At 29.9% G+C, this 20,714-nt stretch overlaps 1 protein-coding gene across 1 annotated transcript; it reads left to right on the top strand.

The window, feature by feature from the left end:
• Positions 1-8,770: 8,770 nt before the first annotated feature.
• On the top strand, positions 8,771-10,488 carry LOC108472651 (homeobox-leucine zipper protein ATHB-12). Its single transcript, XM_017774201.2, has 2 exons — positions 8,771-9,408; positions 9,525-10,488. The coding sequence occupies exons 1-2, from the start codon at positions 9,052-9,054 to the stop codon at positions 9,885-9,887; spliced, it is 720 nt and encodes a 239-aa protein (XP_017629690.1). The 5' UTR covers positions 8,771-9,051; the 3' UTR covers positions 9,888-10,488.
• The last annotated feature ends 10,226 nt before the right edge of the window (positions 10,489-20,714 follow it).

The raw sequence follows: 20,714 nt of genomic DNA, 5'->3' as shown, positions 1-20,714 counted from the left end.
AATTGAAGGAATAAATTGTTTTATTATCTAAATTAATAAATTGAATGAAATTATCAATTTAAGATTGGGTGAAATTTGGGAAAATGGTAAATTACCAATATGCCCCTAAATTTTGGTATTTCTGCAATTTAGTCAGGTAGGTTCGGATACCCTGAATGAGCATGTAAATATGAAAATATAAGTATTGTATCGTATTTTAAATTATATTTTGAATTGAATATATGAAAAGGATGTTACATGAAACATGAAAATGAATACTAAATAATATATGTTAATTGAAATTATTCTGAAAATTTCGGTAATGCCTCGTATCCTATCCCGGTCTCAGGTACGGGTATGGGGTATTACATAAAGTATGATTGAGACAAATGAATTATGTAGCTTTGGATTGGATAAAAGTGAATATTATAATTGTTTAATGACTTGTGAATAAATCGTGGAAAGCTATATAGGTTAGTAAATGAAAAGAATGAAATAAGTTACAATAAATTTATCTATGAATTAAATAATTTAATAGTTATGATTGTTATATGATTTTAAGTATTTGTTATATTTTTATTTATTTAAGTGTTCGGATTATAGAAATATCACTGAGTATACCCATACTCAGCGTACGGTTTATTTTCGTGCGCAGGTTAAGTTAAAGTGAGAATGTTGAATCAGCATCCCAGGCCGATCCCGAATTCAACGAGGTAAAGCGTGTTAATTGTTGATAATGGCATGTACCTAGGGTGTCTTATGTGTGTGATTTTGAATGGTGAATGTAAAAGTGAAATAAGTAGATTTAAATTTTGGTAATGGTATATAATAGGACTTGACTAATTTAGTATGAATTTGATTTATTTGATAATATTTGATAAGTAATTAGAATTGAGTATTGGATAATATATAAAATGTGTAAATTTAGCAAGTTTTGAGCATATTTAAATGTGTTTAGATTGGTTGAACATAGGTATTTTATGTAAATTATCCGATAGGTTCGGTAATGCTCACTAACCCTGTTTTGGCTACGGTTTGGGGTTAGAGGGTGTTACAAATGTTTTCTTAAATGAGATGGATGTCTCGCCTACACAATCGCAACCGTCGAAGCCAAACCAAGATGATTCCACATTTTTATAGAAGAAAAAAAATATTTCTGATGGAAGTGAACAAATTTCTACTTCAATTACTGATGTTGCCATGTTATTGGGGGAAAAATATAGGGACTTCTGGCCTTAAATTAAGTAAGAGCATTGCCTCTTAGAAAGTGCTTCAAGAAAGTGCTCAAAAATTATATCTAGCTTTATGTGAAGTAGAATGATTAACTAAGGATGATCACTATCGTGTGTTGAGAAAAATTCCAACGCAAATGCTCATTTTCTTTAGTCTACCTTCTTCTGTGCGGTTGGAATGGGTCAGAAGATTTCTTTCTAACCATTAAAATCATGGTTGTGTTGGTGATGTTTTAGTAACTTTTTGTATATGTAATATTTGGATGGTATAATAACATGATAGAATGCTACATACTTTTGTAACTTTTTGATATTCTAAAATTTAACATATAGATTATGGCGTATAAGCTAATGACATGATGTAACTTTTTGTTAATGTATGAACATTATATTTGGATGTAAAATATAATTCTCAAGTTATTTATTACTTCTAATTTTTGCTTTTTGTTTAGAAGATAATTAAATTATTTGTTTTGCTAATGATATTTTAGCATATTAAATATGCATTGCAGTTTAAAAACAATAAAGTAGGTTATATATTATTTTTATAATGTTATAAATTATGATTTTATTAATTCATATTTTAATAATAATTATATTAATAATGTTATTAAATTATATATAATTATATATAATTTTATTTAATAATAATTGTTTTAAAATATGATTAAGTTATTTGTTATTATTTTATTAAATTATATTTAATAATAATTTTATTAAAATTTAATAACAATAATAATCATCTATCTAAGAAATTGTTAACGATTTTGATCATTTAAACATTTTTTTTTCTTATGCTATTGTAACATTTATTTCATTCAAGTAAATCCAAAATACTATCACAACTTTATTCTATTCAATCAAACATTACAACTTTATTCCATTAAATTCTTATTTCATTCCCGGTTGCGTAAGGTTTTGTTATGGTAGTAAGAAATAATGGTGGGTTTGATGAGATTATAGTGTTTTGTGATTGTTGTAAAAACAGACATTACTTTTGAGGGTGTCAGGATAAAGACATAACAAAACTAGTATCAATCTACAGTAGACGCACCTCCTCCAATTAATGCCTTCACTTCTCGCTGTTGTCCTGGTTTTTCTGCCACCCCATTACTTTCATTTCTCCCTTCCTACACTAATCAATTTTACTTGTGCGCTATTAACTACGAAAAGTGGTTAGGAATTATTGAAGTTACTGATTTAACAGTCTGCTAATTTACATATTCATATGTTGGGGACAATAAATTAAATTTCGAAGGGCAAATCTTTGAAATTCTGATGCTGAATGGCAGAAGGGAACTGTATTTGAAAGTTATTGTACATACAGCTGCATTTACTGTTCCCCGTGCAGTGCAAAGTTGTATTTATGAAACACTGCTCCTATAATTAATAATCACGTAATTGTGGAAAATCTAGGTGGGATATTGCTTCTTTCTACATTTCCTGATTCCAATTAAATTCCAGGTGCCATATAATATTACTAACTCACCGAACAAAATCTAGAGTAAAATTTATATGAATTCAAAGCTGGTTCAGCGAACACAATTAGTTGAAAGCGTTGGCGCTTTGACGCCTTGGTTTTTAAATTAAAGAGAGTGGGCGGAAGTTCTGTTGCCAATGCCATTGACCATTTTATCTGTCCCTTTGTGTTTCTGGAGTGACAAAGGGAGAGGACGATACTAGGTCCATATTTCAACGCTTTACAGTCTTGAAAGTTGCGTGAGAGTGATATACAGATAGAGAGAAAGTTGGAAAGAAACAACACGTTCATGTCAAATCCTGCATCTCTCCAAAAACTCACAATTAAAATAGTAAATAAATTCAGCTACTTTTTCAGGTTTTCTTTTCTCCCTTACAGGCCTTAGCTTAGGTTTGAACTCTTCTCCATATGCATGGTCACGTGCTTTCTTTTTCTCTTTCCAAAAACGGCAGAGTTGAAATAGGAGGTAAAGTTTAGCACAACTTTAGCCACTCCAAGTGAATTCGGTGTCTGAATGGAGAAAAAGGGAAATAGTCTACTCCATTAAGCACGACCAAAGTACAAAGGGAGTGCTTCCATGGGTTGTATTTGTTGATTGTAGAATATTCCACACTCACTATAGGAAATTATTTTCAGCCTCCCTACCCTTGCAACATTTTCAGAATTTATTTCAAGTTTCAAACATTTAATCAAACTACTTCCCTTATAGATTAGGCTGTAGCATTGTAATTAGTGAAAGTTGGAAGTACATAACGAGTAAACACCTTTTCTCATTGTAATTATTGAACAAAAAACGACCTTCTCTGATTGTTTTCTTTCCTTTATTTTTCTTCTCCTCTCCTCTGCTCTGCAGTAGCAGGCAGGGCTTCCAGCTCATCCTTTTCCCTCCAATCACCCCTTTTTATTTATAATTAAAAGAAGAAGAAGAAGAAGAAGAAGAAGAAGATAATGTGATAAATTTACTACCTATATCAGTTACTATCCGTAGAATGATTTAAGGGTCAAGGGTTAATATTTCATAGCAACAAGTAAAAGCACTGAATCATTAGAATATCAGATATGATGAAAACTGTGATGTGCATGGATGAAAGACAACAAATCAGCGTGAGTTTGGGCTACATTTGAGTTGAAGGCCACATTAGTTTATTGGCCCCAAAACAAACAAGATCTGAGTAGGTCCATGGACCTGGACTTGCTCAAGCAGATTAGGAGAATAATGCAATATCCCCGTTGTGGATGTCAGGTCTGTTTAATGTTGAAAATAATGGTTTAGAAAGTGTTCACTATTTGTTGTAAAATATGGTCCTGCAAAGTGTGTTTAAATTTTAAATTTAACTTAGTTTAATTGATATTTAAATAATTTAATTTTGTAAACATTCAATATTTTTAAAGAATTAATATTCATTGTTTGAAAATTTTAAGTTAAATATATTAATCATATTTTAGATATAGAAATTATTACAAACATAATATTTATAATTTTATATATATAGAAATTTAAAATAAATATCAAAAGGAAAATGATTGTATGTCAAATATAAGAATAACAAAAGAAAAAGGATATATCTATATGTTTGCTATTTAAAGTAAATTAATTAAACTAAAAGGTGATAAATAATTAAAAATATTTTGATAATTTTCTTTTAAAACCATCCATTTTTATTTGCAAAAGAGCACTTATTAGTTAGATTTTCTTCTAGAAATATTAATACGCTTAATATTTAAATTTTAATAATGTTTTATAATTTTTAATTTTAAAAATAAATTTAAGTTTTGAAATGAATGAATATGGAAATTTATTTGTTCAGGTTCATTTTAAAAAGTAAAACTATTTTATATTTTAAAAAATAATTTTTTTTGTTGGTGTGGCAAATGATATGGCACTGCCTCATCAAAAGTTTCATATTGGCACTGTTGACAGCCATGTCAACGTTGTAACGATCAATGTTAGTTAAAGCATTTATTTGATTAATTTTGTTAGTTTAAAGGCTCAATTGGGTGTAAAAAATTCAGAGGGACATAATTGATTTTTTCAAAAACTTTCAAGGGCCAAAAATATCATTAAGCCATATAAAGAAGTTTCTTCCTTTACTTCTAAAATTAATTTTTTGAAAAGCGTACCGGATAGAACTAAAACCCTTTGATCAATGTTGTTTTTATTTTCAAAGGGTATGTTACCCAATTTTTTAAGTTAAAAACAAGGTAGTTAGTATCACATTGGTAAACATATCACTTTTTTATTGAAATTAGTATGTACTGGTATGAGTGTATCAGTCTATTCCAACATACCATTTAAAATTTATTAAAAAATTTAATATAAATTAATTTTAAAAATATTAAATGAATGATATCAAATAAATCTTAAATATAAAATAATTATTAATTATATAAAATATTCATCAATAATATCCAAAATAAAATCTACCACTCCATAAATTAATAAGAGAAAACAATCTCATGTATTAAATAATAATATAATCTACAATATTAGCCCATTCATTACTAATATACATATCACAAATTGAAATAGTTGTTTGAAACCAAGCTGGAGGCTGAAATTTTAGAGATTTGGGCATTTAGCTGTTTTTCCTTTTCTTATAAAAGATGGTAAAAGTGAGAAGATTTCTTCTTTGAACTGTGAGCGAGTTTGTTTTTTTTATTATATTTTAATTTTAAAGTTTGTTCAATTAAGTATAGTCTTCCTTTTTTATTGGTTAATACAAGTGTTTACTTTTCAAATTTTCAAACAAAAAAATTATAAAAAAAATTAATATTTTTAATATTATTTGGTACGTTTCACTTGATATGATCGGAATTGATTGGAACGTGTCAATGCAACCAGTACAAACAAAAATTTTCGTTGATACCAAAATAATTATTTAATATTCCATTTTAGCACTAAAACGACTAAAATTGGTGCGGAATCAATCACCATGGTCAAAAGCATTACTAAAGGATTGTTTTTCAAACCAAACCAAAAAATTGAAAATTCTAGCATTTTAAAAAATTGTTTTGGTGTTAAATTATAAATATATCATTTGTTCTTATTAACTATTATAATTTATATATTAAAATCAAAATTTATAAACAATTGATTAAAAAGTATTTAAAATTTATAAGCATTCAGGATTAAAGTTAGTATTATACTAATTTTAAAAGCTATTATTATTGATAAGTGTTGATAAAAAAATTAAAAATTGAATAACTATTTTATAATTTTTTAATTAGACAACTAAACTAATTTACTAATAATTTGATAACTACTATTGAAATTTATAATTTTAAAAAAATTGTACGCTATTTTTCAAGAGGACATTTAATGCTAAATTAGCCTTAATTTATACATAAAAAACAATTGAAAGCAAGGCTAAACTATAAACCTTATCATCGGCCATTGGATGCAGTAATGTCAGGTTATGACCATGACATCATCGAACCACTTTATGCCATCAAAAAAAAAAAAAATCTACTTGGGCAAGTTGCATTGCATTGAACAACTTCCTTAAACTCAAAGCGACAAAACTCCTTGACAATGACTTCAATTTAATCCTTTCTATCTTCCCTATCTCCAGGTTTAAAGGCTAGGTATCAACAATTCAACATCCCCAAAAAAAAATTACACCACAAGTCATTCACTTATACATCTATTTCTTTTTTATCACTTAACTATAAATTTTTAAATTAATTACTCAACTAATCAAAATTGTATTTCTTTTATCTATTTCCATTAGGTGTTGTTAAGTGTTTGAATGAAGGGTAACATGATAGTTAAAACTGATATAATAATAAATTTTAATTCTTAATTTTTACATATTATATCATTTTAGTGATAATTTTAAAAAATAACCCCCAACCCTTCATGTCTTTTAAGAAATGGACCAACAAAAAGATCTTAATTAATTAGGTAACCAATTTAAAAGAAATTCATAATCGGGTGACGTATGGTATAATTTACTAAAAAAGAAAAAAAACCCTAAATTTGAAGTGTTGAATCCGACATGGTGGCCCCATCTCACTCAATATCTGCCATCTTGGCCCCGTACAGACATTGCTGGAGGTTTTAACATATAGTAAAGAGGGAAAAAAGTGCCAGCTCCCTGAAATAAGTGGTAATCCCTTGACCGTTTAACATCCCTTCTTTAACTCGATTTGGATGTACACCTCCAATTTCCGCCACTCTGAGCTTATGCATTGGTTCATTGTATTGATGTTACCCAGACGGAAGAAAATTGTAGCCATCAAACAATGGTTATTAATCCCTCGCCTAATACAAATAAAATTATATGTCATTTTCATCATTATGTTACGACTTAAGACCTTAACCCCTTCTCTCTTTCCACTTTATTTTTTCTATCATTAGCAAACTTGTTTCGTATCATTACTTCATTCATTCTTTTTTAAAAGGATGATCAATGAGGAATAATCAAAACCTAAAACCTAAGGTGGAATATTCAATCAGTTAAGGGACTATAAGTTTCAATTTTCATTCATTCAATCCACCTAATTAAATAAAATTATAAATATTGAACCCATTTAGTTTTTTTTTAATTATTGACAAAATTATTTATTTTAAGAAAAGTATTCAACCCTACACTGACCGGTTTATTTTATGAACTGATTTTTAATTTACAAGGATGTATGTATATTCTAGAGCAAAAGTGTGGAAGTAGATATGTTTTATATAAAAAAAATATGGTATATTATATAGAGGTATTAAATGGTATATGTTTATGAAAATTAAAATACAATTTCGTGGTTTATATATTTATAATATTTTAAATGAATTTTTTAAAGAAAATGGTATAGTAATTTAAAAGAAGAGAGGAGGGTTGTGAATTGTGAACCCCTCCAGTCATTTGTATTATATGTTATACAGAATAATGTTGACGTGTAATATATATATATAGTTCAACATATAAAATTTTTATGAGGAAAAACAAAAGAAAAATCCATTACATCATGACAAACATTCCTTTCTATGACCTATCAACTATATCCTTATATGCTACTTTGAATGTTAACATCTCATCTCATTGGTTATGAATTTTATTTACTTTTTACTGATATTAATAAACTGGATGTAAAAATTCCTAGTGAGAATCCTATATTGTTCATTAAAGACAAAGTAATAATGGATGTTGCTGAAAACCACCTGGCAAGCAGGCAGTGGGGAAGGAAAAAAAAAGCAAAGCCAGACAGACTCTCAGTATGTTACGATATTGATCAAAGCTGGGGCACGTGTCCACCAAATCAAATCAATCTTTTCTAGGGTCGAACCACAAAGTTAACGACACGTCACCGCGTGGCAACTCAAAACTCCCAAGACGACGTATGGGTACCAAGGTTTGACCAAATGCAGGTGGCAAGTGCTGATTGGATGACTTGTGACAGCTGAAAGATACTTGCCCCAAGGCAAGTGTTTTTTATTTGCCATTCTTAATTAAATGAAAAAAGGGTTTTCTTTTTTTAAGATATATATAAAAGGGAGAATCAAAGTTAAGTACGCCGTGACAGCGACGCCTTGGAACCAATCTCCTGGCTGGAGCTGGGTTCTTTTTTATCAATGGCTTAGCCGAGGAACGAGGCTGAAAGATGGATGGATGGATGGCAAGTTTCTCCAAGAAGCATGGATATATATATATATATATAGTTGTAGTTGGCTTGGTTGTAAATGTAATGTCAGTATATGAAATTAAAAGAATGAATTTTGATTTTAAGTGGTGGAACGTGATTCATGCAGCCGACATTTTCTATATATTATAAAAACAAGACTTGTTGAAGTAGTGACGGTGATGATTCTGACAAATTACATTTTAATATTGGATTAACTATTAACACATGAAACATAGAATGGGAAGTCTGTAAAATGTGAAGTGATGCTTAAACATGATTATTTCAAATTCAATTACATAAAAGTTAGCCAAGAAAGAGAACCACTTGGAGTTGATGCCGACATAAAACCTTTACTGCTTCTTTTTCTACCTTAAGGACTTACCCCTCGGATTAATGAAATATCTTAGTAGGATTTAATTAAAATTTTTAAGAGCAAAAAAATCTAGCACAAAAGATAGGAATAGAAATGAAAATTTTTATAAAGGCAAAAGAGGAAAAGCACTGTACGTTATCAGAGATCCCATAGAGTTTGGATATAAAGTAGGAATTAGCAGAATTTAGACATCCTATGACACCCGAACCCAAGCAGATGGATACTTACGGTTGTATATAAATACCAGCATACTCACAAGTACAAACGTCTAAAAACATTCCCTGTTTCTTCGATTCGTACTGCTACCTACTGGCTTGCCGGACCAACATTCGCGGCACTTAAAAATTTATTAGGAAGCAAAATCCAGGGCAAAGATGTTAGATGGGGAAGAATATAGAGAGGAGATGGGTGAGCCTTTTTCCAGCGTGGCTCAAGTTACACCAACTAAAAAGAAGAAAAACAAGAACAAGAGGAGGTTCAGCGATGAACAAATCAAATCTCTGGAATTGATGTTTGAATCGGAAACCAGGCTTGAACCTCGAAAGAAGTTGCAGGTGGCTAAAGAGTTGGGTTTGCAGCCACGACAGGTTGCCATATGGTTTCAGAACAAGAGAGCCAGGTGGAAATCCAAGCAGCTTGAACGAGATTACACCATCCTACAAGCCAATTACGATCTTCTAGCTTCCAAGTACGAAAGTTTAAAGAGAGAAAAGCAGGCCTTACTCACTCAGGTACTTTATTACTACTATCTTATCTTAATCTACTTGTTTGCGTAATTTATAAAAAAAAAAATGAAACTTTATCAGGGCTCTAACAGATTTTTTTTTTCTGAACTCTTAATTAACAGTTGCAGAAGCTGAACGATTTGATTAAGAAGCCGAAAGAGGAAGAGCAGTGTTGCGGACAAGTTAACGGTATGAGGTGCAGTGAGGGAGCCTCAGATAAGGGAGAGACGACTGTGAAGTCTGATTCAGAAGGGCAGCTTAGTTTATCAATGGGAAGATCGGAACATGCTCTAGGAGCTTTATCGGATGATGATAGTGCCATAAGGACGGATTACTTCGGACTGGAAGAAGAGCCCAACCTTATGAGCATGGTGGATCCAGCTGACGGTTCTTTATCCTCTCCAGAAGATTGGCGTAGTTTAGACTCTGATGGTCTTTTTGATCAGTCCCCTTGTGGTTACCAATGGTGGGATTTTTGGTCTTGAAATAACCAAACAAAAACAAAACTATATAGAGGAAAATGTATGCAAATAATCTTTCCTTCTTTACACTGGGAGACATGGGGGAAAGCATGTCTATGTATCATTGAAATTTAGATGAAGAGAAGTAGATTTTGCGGTCGTCTAGATTCTAAAACCCAAAATTCGGCATCCCTGGTATGTACCACTTTGGATTAGGACACAGAACTGGAGTTCACTTGTTGCTTACAAATCATGTGCAGATGTGTTTGCATTTGAGACTGGGAGAGTGGGGAACGGTAAAGGAGGAGCTTATACCACTTCCAATGCTAAAAAAAAACGATATATTCAAATCACTTCATCAGTTTCCTGCTTCTCCTTATTGGTTTGTGCAATTGTTTCGTCCTGCATGAGATTCAATCTTCAATTCCAGTACTTGTTATATGCTGATTATATCAGATTAGATTCCCATGTCCTCTCTGAAACTAGAACAGAGAGTATAAACTTGCTATGATTAATGTTAATATCTTGGATGATACAAGGCTAATTTCTTCTGGGATTGTACCTATGTACTCAAATTTGTCTTTACACCTTCAATTAATTTCCTTTCGACTGAAAGATTAAACTATATCAGGTAAAATTGTTAAAATGCGATCCTATTTTATATAAATACAGCCACTTACAGCACATTTCTTCTATCATTGAACTGCAGTTAAATCATAAGATTAGATATTGGCACTCAGATGAAGGATAAGAAGAGGGGTAAACCAGAAACTCTATATTCAATTTTAATTTTGAGTTTTCTTTTTTCTGTTCTACTAATTATTTTACACATGCATAAATTTAAAATTCACCAAATAGTAACCTTTGGGAATGTGCGTAAGAGCATACCCTAAAACCTAAATTGATATTAACCTGAGGTTACGATGGGCCCTTGTTCAACTTCTTCATAGGTTGTTGGGTATTATATTTTATTTCTTAATGGATCAGACCAGGAATTTGGACATTTTAATAAACCCACAAGCCTGGGCCAAGGAAACACTCGTTAAGACGCCATTTTGTTCCATGCTCAGGCTCAGCTGATGCTTTTGGTTTTTGATTCATATAATAATATTCTAAGGTGAAAAATAAAATTATTTATACAAATGAATCTTTCATTAAATGTTGAACACTATATCGTATTAAGTTCAAAACTCCACCTTGATAAAGAGACCATACGCCGTCTTTATTATGCTAAAACTTTATTGCTTTTTTTTCCTAAACCTTCAAATTTCCACATCTTTCATGGTGTAAATGTCACCTTCAACTTTTATGTTATCAAAACTTCTTATCTTAATACATCCGGTATATTAATAAGCCAAAAAATTAAGCAACTTCCGTACTATAATTAATATATTTTATCAGGAATCATAAACTCATAGTTCAACAACAAATTAAATGCAAAATGACATGTTAGTGAGGTATCATTTAAGGTTTAAGTTGTATTAAGGTTAAATTTATGTGAGAGTCTTTAGTTTTAACATTCGTTAATGTCACAGATGGATTTTGTCCTATTCTTTAACTGTTATGCTTTGTATTAGTTGAATTTTATTTTATAATCACTGTCCTTATAATTATAATTATAATTATAATTATAATTATAATTATATGGGATTATATTTGATATCATGAGTCTTATGTACCATCAATAAATCACAATTCGACACATCATTAATAATAAAAATTGAAATACTTTCTAATAAATATTTAAAAATTATTTAAACCCAATTATTTTTCTTATTTTCTTCTCTTAACAACAACAATAAAAAGTACAACTTTTATTTATTTATTTAATGTTGTAAAAAATCTTGAGGAAAAAATTATACCTAATACAATTTTTTCTTTTTTTTTGGGATGTGGTACGTCACTGGCCGAGATTGAATATAATGAGAAGAGACCGCCTCTATACTTGAAAGAAAGAAAAAACTGCACTGATTGTAAGGAACATATGGAAATTTTTCATCTATTTCTCATGTCTAAGAACTTTAACAGGAAGTGAAAAACTTTTCAACGCTTTCCACCACCACTAAACTTGGGGCAATATGTTGCAATAGTTTTGGGCAAATTACCCTTTCAACTCTTTCGTTGCTACCACATTAGCTCAATTTTTTTAAATCTTTATTAGATATAGTTTGTTTTCAAGATTTTTGAAAATGAAGATTTTAAGTATTTATTAGAAAATCTTTCATTTTTTTTTTATTTGATTCATTAAAGATGTGTCAAATTGTGATGCAATGATGATGCATAGTGACCTTGCATAAAGTAATATACTTGTATTTATAGTTAATATGTAATGGTAAATGATGCGGGTATATAAACTGAAATTAGATGGTTGGTTTACTTATTTAATCAAATTGGAATTTGGATTACTCCGCTGATATGTCAACCTTTTTTAGCTGAACAGGACATTTAGTTAATGAGATAGACTCAGCTTTGTAATGCTTAAAATATGCAATATTGGTGCAATGGATGTCCTGGGATTCCTGTTTAGATGGTTCTAAACATGCAACTGCTGTAGCCGGAGCAAGACGACTCCATTGAAAGCTATTATTTAACTAACATATCTGGTTGAGCCTGAAAGGGAGGATATCTATTTTTTTTAAGCTTGGATCCAAAAAAGGCCATATATTTATTTTGGTTCTTGTAATGTACATAAGACATCACTAATAGAAATTAACCTAATCTCTCTGATATAAGCAAATGGTCCAAATCTGTGTCTCTTTCTTATCGTGAATCGGTAATTTTACAAATAGTATAACGACACTGATTTCGCTGGCAAAAGATGGATAAATTACGACATTAACAGTAAGTAAACAGCAATAATTTATGACAATGGAAAACAAACAAAATAAAAAAGGGGCAAGTCACATGGGCAATTAAGAAGGCTAACTGCGATAGTCTGTAGACTCTACGTGGGGTTAACCAGCTAAGGATTTGAGAAATGAAAAACAGTGCATAATTTAGGACCCAAGTATGTTGATAAAATCTTACATGCATTAACTGATCTGTTGCACTACTGCTTTTAGTTCATTGCAGAAGATAGAAAAAGAAAAGAAACCATGTTCTCAGGTTTTGATTAGCCTAAAGCTATCCCATTTTTGGATTACCTTATTCGTAGTATATTCAAAGACTATCCCATTTCCTTAGTGGAAAATTACAAGGTTTTCTACTATTAGTGTGCGGGATTTCAGGGAAATGGTGATTAGATGGGGTGAAGGAGCAATTTCACCAACTAGACAGATGGGAAAGTTAATGAGAATATATGGCTAGGTAAATTTATAGGATATGCTTGCTTCACTCTATCTTCATCCTCTACTAGATCATGATTGGACTATTCGGTTAGGTTAATGACGTGATGGTCTCATCTTTTTCTTCTTGTACTAGTAATCTTTAAAAAGATGTTTCAGCTCCTCCCCTAATAAACCAATAAAATACATGCATTCATCATGTCCAAAAGCTTGTTTTGTTAGGGCTTTTCAACAAATAATTTAATGGTAAATGATTCCTTTGTTCTCACCCCGACATAATTTCCTTATACAATATCTAGAACCCATTGCTGCAACAAAGGCAAGTAGAAAAGTTAAATTGCAAAGTATAAAAATTATGCCCAGAAAGCATTTGTTGTCATGATTAAGAAGTGGGCAGTTACATAGGCAATTGATGTTTTGTTTGTAGTTGTTGGAATTCATTTGGGGGTCACCGTCTGTGCCTAGCTAGAGGGTGTTACCGCTATGTCTAATATCATGCTCTCACAGTATTAATTAATGATTAAGTGGTAGGTAGTGGTCTTTATCAAGACGAAGGTTTGGTACATTTCTAAGATCGCTTTCCTCCTCCTCCACCGTCTTAATTCCCACGAGCCTACTGGACGACAACAACTTATCGGACCCCCCCTACAAATAAAATTTGGTTCACCCTAAAACCATAACAAATTTCTTCAACCCCGGTTTCTATTATTTTGTCGCTTATCTTAATTATTTATAGATTACTTTCAAAATATTTATCTAATTATAGATTAAATTTTCAACACATCCCTAATCCCTTGGTTTCTCTCAAAATCTACAAGAAAAGTTATTAAACTAATATCATTATTACGATGTTAATTAGTTTTATTAATAGGTATATTGATAAATTTAATTCTCAACATTTAGTTTTTTTGGTTAAATTTGATTAATAAATTTTTTAAAAGAGTTAGCTCACATTTTTCTACGAAAATAATAATTAAAATATTAGTTTTAATGATATTTATGTGACAATCGTATGCTAGTTAATGTATACTTTATTATGAAATAGCACTATTTATTTTATATGCCATGTCAAGAAATAATTTAAAACTTATAAAACTATTCAAATTAAAAATATAAAAAATCATAAAATTACTATAAGATACACACATATTACCATGGAAATTGTCATTTTTAAAATTTAATATTTTAATTAGTATTTTGTTAAAAATAAGCACTTCAACTTTTTGAAAGGTCGATGATTAAATTCAATTCTTTTTAAAAGTTGAGGGTAACCAAATTGATGAAAAATTATAAATATTGATATTATTATCTCTTATTAATAAGCTCGAAATGAAATAATTAAGTCTCTATAACAATCAAATTTAAAAAAAAGAATGAGAATAATTGAAACAACGTCAATCATTTCGTTAATAAATAGAACTCTAAAAATTTAATCACGTGTAAATGCACAATTATTTGAATTTTAAAATATTTAACTAACATAAAATATATAGTCTTCATGAAAATTTTAAAATACTCTAAAATTTCAAAAGATATAAAATAAAAATTGAAAATTATTTCCTAAATTTCAAAAAAATCCAAAGAGAATTCTTTAAATCATTATAAATTTTAAAAGTTCAAAAATAAATAAAACTTTAAAAGTTCTTTAAAGAATTTTTAATTATTTTCAAAATTTTAGAAATTTGAAAACTTTAACAAATCTATTTTTAATGGGTTAAGTGCTAAAAGAAAATTAAGCCTTTAATAAAAAACACGTTATTCAATTAATTAAACTCCTAAAATATAGTTTTTTTATTGACGCCCTTAATAGGATGTTAAGTGATAATATGGTAGGTGGCGTTGCAGTTCACATGAAAAATTGATCATGTGATGTTTGTCTGAGAAGATGATGACATGGTGGTTTAATTAAAATTTTAATTATTTTACAAGGATTTTTTAACATTTAAGCCTAAAATTACTAAAATATTGAAAAAATTAGAAAATTATTAAAATGATATAAAAATATAGAAAACTTATTAAAATTATAAACATGATAAAATATTATAAAATATACTAATATATTAGGACAATATAAAATGTTATAAAATATGGAAATTACAGAAAAATTATTAAAACCATAAAAAAGTTATAGAAATTTATTAAAAAATATAAAATGAGTAGTAATTTTTAATATTTTAGTAATTTCTATAGAAAATTATTAAAATATTAAATATTACCATTGGAGAATCACTAGTAACAAAGAAAGGAAACTAAAGAAAAGAAAAAGAGGCGTACTTCTTTTATAGATGAAGACTTCAATATCCCAAAATCTGAGATAAGTCTCTATTTTTATAAAATAGAGAAGTCAGAATCCATTGGCTAACTGACTCTAATAGAATCCTCTACCTATAAAAATTAGTTCATACCATAAAACAAATACAAAATACATATTTATCACGTGTTACAACATCCTATACTATTCTAACATTCACCTATTTTACTAAGTTTCCAAAATTGATAAATTTATTATCTCAACATAAAAAAACAAATGAACCAACATACCTGCAAGTAACAAAGAAACAAATAAAGTAATAATACTAGTATCATTGCTACCCATTTGGATATCTATTGAAGTTGCTAATACACCCATCTTATTGTGAAAGTAGTTGAAGGATGGTGCTTAGAGTGGCTTGGTTAATGCATTAACTTATTGGTCATTTGCAATTTTGGGTCAAATTCTTTAATATTATTTTATTCGAAAATTAAAAGGACCTATTGCTAAAATTAAAGAGCAACCGATTAAGCTAGAGTACAACCAATTAAGATGGCTCATGATAATCTTGAGAATCCTGATGCGGTTGGCAATCACCTAAAGAACAAAGGAGGTGTATTGATTAGCGTGTCATTATATTTGAGTATCATTAAACCTATTATTGAGGCGAATAACTTTAAAATCAATGCTGGCACTATGCAGTTGATTCAAAATAACTTCTTTAGACTATCAAGTAAAGACCTAATTTTTATTTAAGAACCTTTTCAGATATTTTTTATGCTATCAAGTATAATAGGTTATTTGATGAGACAATCAGACTCCGATCTTTTAAATTTTCTTTATATGGGAGAGCTAAGGATTGGCTCAACTCTCTTTCCTACGCTTTTATTACTTCATGGGATCAATTGGTAGAGAAATTTTTGGCCGAATATTTCTCTCTTGTTAAATCAACTAGACTTTTGAGGGACATTCATACTTTCACTTAGTATGATAGGGAGACTTTGAACGATGCATGAGAAAGGTAAAAGGAACTTCTCAGAAAGTTCCTACACCATGGTTTGAAAAGTGCTCAACATATTTTGATATTTTATAATGGTTAGATGTTGCAATGAAAATTCAGGTTGATGGTGAATCCAAAGGTTTGTTGGTGCGAAAGTTTATGGAAAATGCTTATGCTATTTAGGAATAATTAACCTTTCAATGGGTTACTTTGACTATGAGTTAATGGGTTATAGGAAAATTTTTACTTTCGGTTATACCGATAAGCGTTAGACGCAATTTATTTACTTCAGAATTGTTCGATGAGGCATTGGGTGCCAAATTGGTGTGTTAGTTGGATCTGTGTATCCGTTCGAGTTCGAGTCAAGTTAATAGGGGTTTAAAATATAAAGATTCGATAATGTTGTTTCATGTGAACTAAAATTGGGAAAGAGTATATGAACCAGTTATAAGCTGAAAGATTGATATCGAATTTGGTCGAATATATTGATTTGATTCGAAATACGATATGCTATTATAAGGTATTCTTAAACTAGTTAATGAAATATGTTTAAATGGAATTATATGGCATAAATGGTGCATTTTGCGTGATGATTTGGATTGTTATAAATAGTATGATTATTAAATGGCATACATTGGTTTAATTTGCTTTTTGGTTAATAGAATTGTAGAAATACCACTGAGTTTATACTCAGCATACGACTTTATTTTTTGTACGCAAGTTAGGTTAAATGCGAACTCCATAACCTTGGCTTCAGCATTCGGATGGAATCCCAGACTTAGTGAAGTTGGTGAATTTCTTTTGTAGTTAAATGACATGTACCTAGGTTCAGTCATTTTTGTATATAAGCATTGATTATTTGCTTTTATATGTTATAATTATGAAGCATGTTTTTGATCAAATGAAAGTAGATTGTATATGTGTATAGGCTTGAATATAGTATGAAATATATTTGTAGATAGTTAAAGTTTGCTTGATGATTCTTATTAGTGAAATTACTAAGAAATGGATTAATGGATTGGTTGATAAGGTATAGGTGGTTGTTAGATATTTAAGTTTTGTGTTTGATTTGGTGTGTATGAGCATGTTTTGGTAATGATGAAATGTAAAATTTATAAGTGAGAATGAATCTTAGGGATTATGAATTCGTATTGGTGGGCGGATTGTTATGGAAATTGTATAAATGAGAGTTTAAGTTGATGAATAGGATGCATATGGTTATTGGTACATATTTGGACATGTTTTGGCATGTTTCATGTAGGTAGGAATGGCTTAAATGATGTAAAATTTGGTTAGTTTGTCAATAGGTACCAATTAATATATTTTGGCCAAAACAGTATGTAACATCACGATTTTTATATGTCGTCGTGAAAATAAATAACCTGTTGGGTCACGGTGCGACGAGAGATCTGTTATCTCGACAAGGCCATTACAGTGTGTGACGTTGCGACGTCAATTGACTTGACGTCATGACGTGACAAACTGTTTGTTATCGTCTTTACGTGGGAAGGAGGACGTCACAATGTCGATCCCATATTTTGAATTCTTTATAATTAAGTCATATCTCTTTATTTCATGTTGAATGTATGTTTTAACTGAAATTTAATTATTAACTGCTATGAATTGTTTGTGTTTTAATTGTAGTTACTCCGACAATAAATGTAACATATCGGAACCCAAACCCGATGATCGGGCCGAGTGTTGGGGTGTTATAAAAAATGAGTGGAGTAGAATTTAAGTTATGAATTTTTAAGTAAAATTGATATTCTAGTTCAGTAGAGTAGAAATGTGAGTTCAATGGAGCATGCCAAACTTTGGTGCTACATATAAAGATGAGACAAAAAAACCTCAATGGAACGACATTTTGTTTTCGGTGAAGCATGCCAAAAATTTGGGTTTTCACATAAAAAAATTGAGAAATTTGGTGGAGTCGATTTTTTTTATTATAATGGAGTGAATTTTTATATTATCTTGTTTTGTTTTATTTTGTTTATTTGAGAAAAAACATAATTTCTAAAACAACATACCAACGCCCACTAGCTAGCCATGCACAAGCAACCACTTTAACACTTGTCGTATGCCTAATTGCCTACCACTAGACCCCTTAAAATCACTACGTACAAAAAATGCACTTTAGCATTATCGCCCCACCACCCTTGCGCCCTTGCGCACTTATTCGTGTGCTCCAGCCTCGTTGTGCTCCACTACCCCTATGAACCCCGATTGCATGACATAGCCTACCTGTCTATGTGCCATAACCCCAGCTGCCTATCGTTGCATGACCTTCAACCCAACCACTAGCTAACTTCAATCTGCATTCCTTCTAAGCCCTTATCCTAACCTAGTCACCCGCGTATAGCTGCCCCAACCCTTAATTGGTCCCAACACCGTTCGCACACTTATTCAACATGTTTGGTTTAATTTTTTCATCTTTTCAAATTTTCTGACTAGCATATAAATTTTGTTTTTTTTAATTTAATTTTCACTTAATTTCATTTCGATTTTGTTAAGAGCAATTGGTAATACTTGTTGTTGGTCATGATCATTACTCATTTTTTGTGAAATATTAGCTCCTGGATATTTGTGATTATTTTGAACTATTGTTGGATGCAAATGACTACTTGTGACTTGTACGACGTGGTGGATTATCCATCTCTTCATCAATCATTTGTTGCTTTGGCTAGTATTTTGCTTACAATTAAAGACGATAATTTAGCTACTAATCAGGGGAGCTTTTTTCTATGCCTATCGTATTTTCTTCTTTCTAGTTAAATGTTGTTATTTTGTTTCGTTGTTTTATGGTTTCTATGTCTCTATTATATTAAGGACAATGTGATATTTAAATTTGGGGGAGAGGTGTATTTTCGTTTGTTATTTTGGGTTTTGGTGCATGTTTTGTGTGCTGCATGAAAAAAGAAATTTGCTTATTTTGTTTCAATGATGATACTCTATGCTTTCATATTTCAAGATTGATCACTAATTTTGCATGATTTCTATTCTATTGTAATACCCTGAAAATTTTTACAGTAAGATATTATCTTAGATATAGTAAAATAAGGAAATAAAGCGACAAAAAAGGAAATTTTGGAGTTATGACAATATTGGGAAGTATATTATGATATATTAATTCAAGAAAGGACTAAATGGTAAAAGTGAGAAAAGTTTTGTTGCCTAAGAGTAAATATTCAAAACTTGAGAGGTTAAAGTGTAAATATGAAAAAGTTGAAGGACCAATAGTGCAAATATTTTAAGGTAGAATGATCTAGAAAATAAGGAAAATGGATGAATTAGGACCAAATTGAATATATGAAGAATTATGAGGGACTAAATTACAATTTTATCAAATTAAATGATGATTTAAGGATGGAATTTTAAGGGATCATATAAGGCAAAATGGTCAATTAGAAGGAGAGAGAAATCTATAAGGCAATGATGATGTTGGTAATATTTTATAATTATTTAATTAGATAAATATTGTTTATTAATATTTTAATGAGATATTTTATTATTTTATTATTATTTATAGTATATAAGGAAGGAAAGATGAATAACTTTCATCATCTTTCCCATGAATTAACGTGAGAAGAAGAGAGTATAATTTGGTTCTTTTACCAAAAATTCACCATTTTCACCTAGAAATCAAAAGAATTTCCATGGTTACCAAGAGAGAAAGATAATAAGAAGATCATGGGAGCTAGAATATCAAGTTAGATTCAAGAAATAGAAGCTGGAGGAGAGAGAAAATGAAGTTAAAGATTAAAATCAATAGAACAAGGTAAGAACATTAAAATTTCAATATATTTTTAAGTTTGTTATTATTGAAAAAGCATGGAAAGGATGTTATAGTAGAGTTTTCTTATATAAGGTTCTATGTTCTTGATATGTTAGTGAAGGGAAATAAGAGAAAGTGATGAGAAATATTATAGAGAAAGGGAATAAGGGTGTTATAAACTTAGTAATCAACATTTTGCACTAAAACAGTTTTGGACAACAACAGTAGTCTAAATTTGAAAAATCACCAAAAATTGTGGAAATATAATTAGAGGTTGAGTAAAATATGAAATTAAATTTTATTGAGTCTAGTTTTTCATAGAAGAAATGATGTAAGCAATGGAATTGTAAATTATGAGATATAATAAAATTTGTGAGACAATGTAAGAATGATTTTGTGTTCCCCTATTCTGACTTTTGAAAATCATTAAAAATTGTATAAAAATACTAAATGGTTTAAATTTGTGTTTTTAAATTCTTAATGAGTCTATTTTCAAGAGAAACAAATGGGAACATCATATGAATCCCGTACTAAGAGATAATTA

Source organism: Gossypium arboreum, chromosome 11 (genome assembly GCF_025698485.1).
Source record: "Gossypium arboreum isolate Shixiya-1 chromosome 11, ASM2569848v2, whole genome shotgun sequence".
Taxonomy (NCBI): Eukaryota; Viridiplantae; Streptophyta; class Magnoliopsida; order Malvales; family Malvaceae; genus Gossypium; species Gossypium arboreum.
This window is presented reverse-complemented; position numbering and strand designations above follow the sequence as displayed.

Coding starts and splice junctions, on each gene's coding strand:
- LOC108472651 (XM_017774201.2), top strand. CDS start 9,052: ATGTTAGATGGGGAAGAATATAGAGAGGAGATGGGTGAGCCTTTTTCC. Junction 9,409..9,524: donor AGCAGGCCTTACTCACTCAG/GTACTTTATTAC, acceptor CTTAATTAACAG/TTGCAGAAGCTGAACGATTT.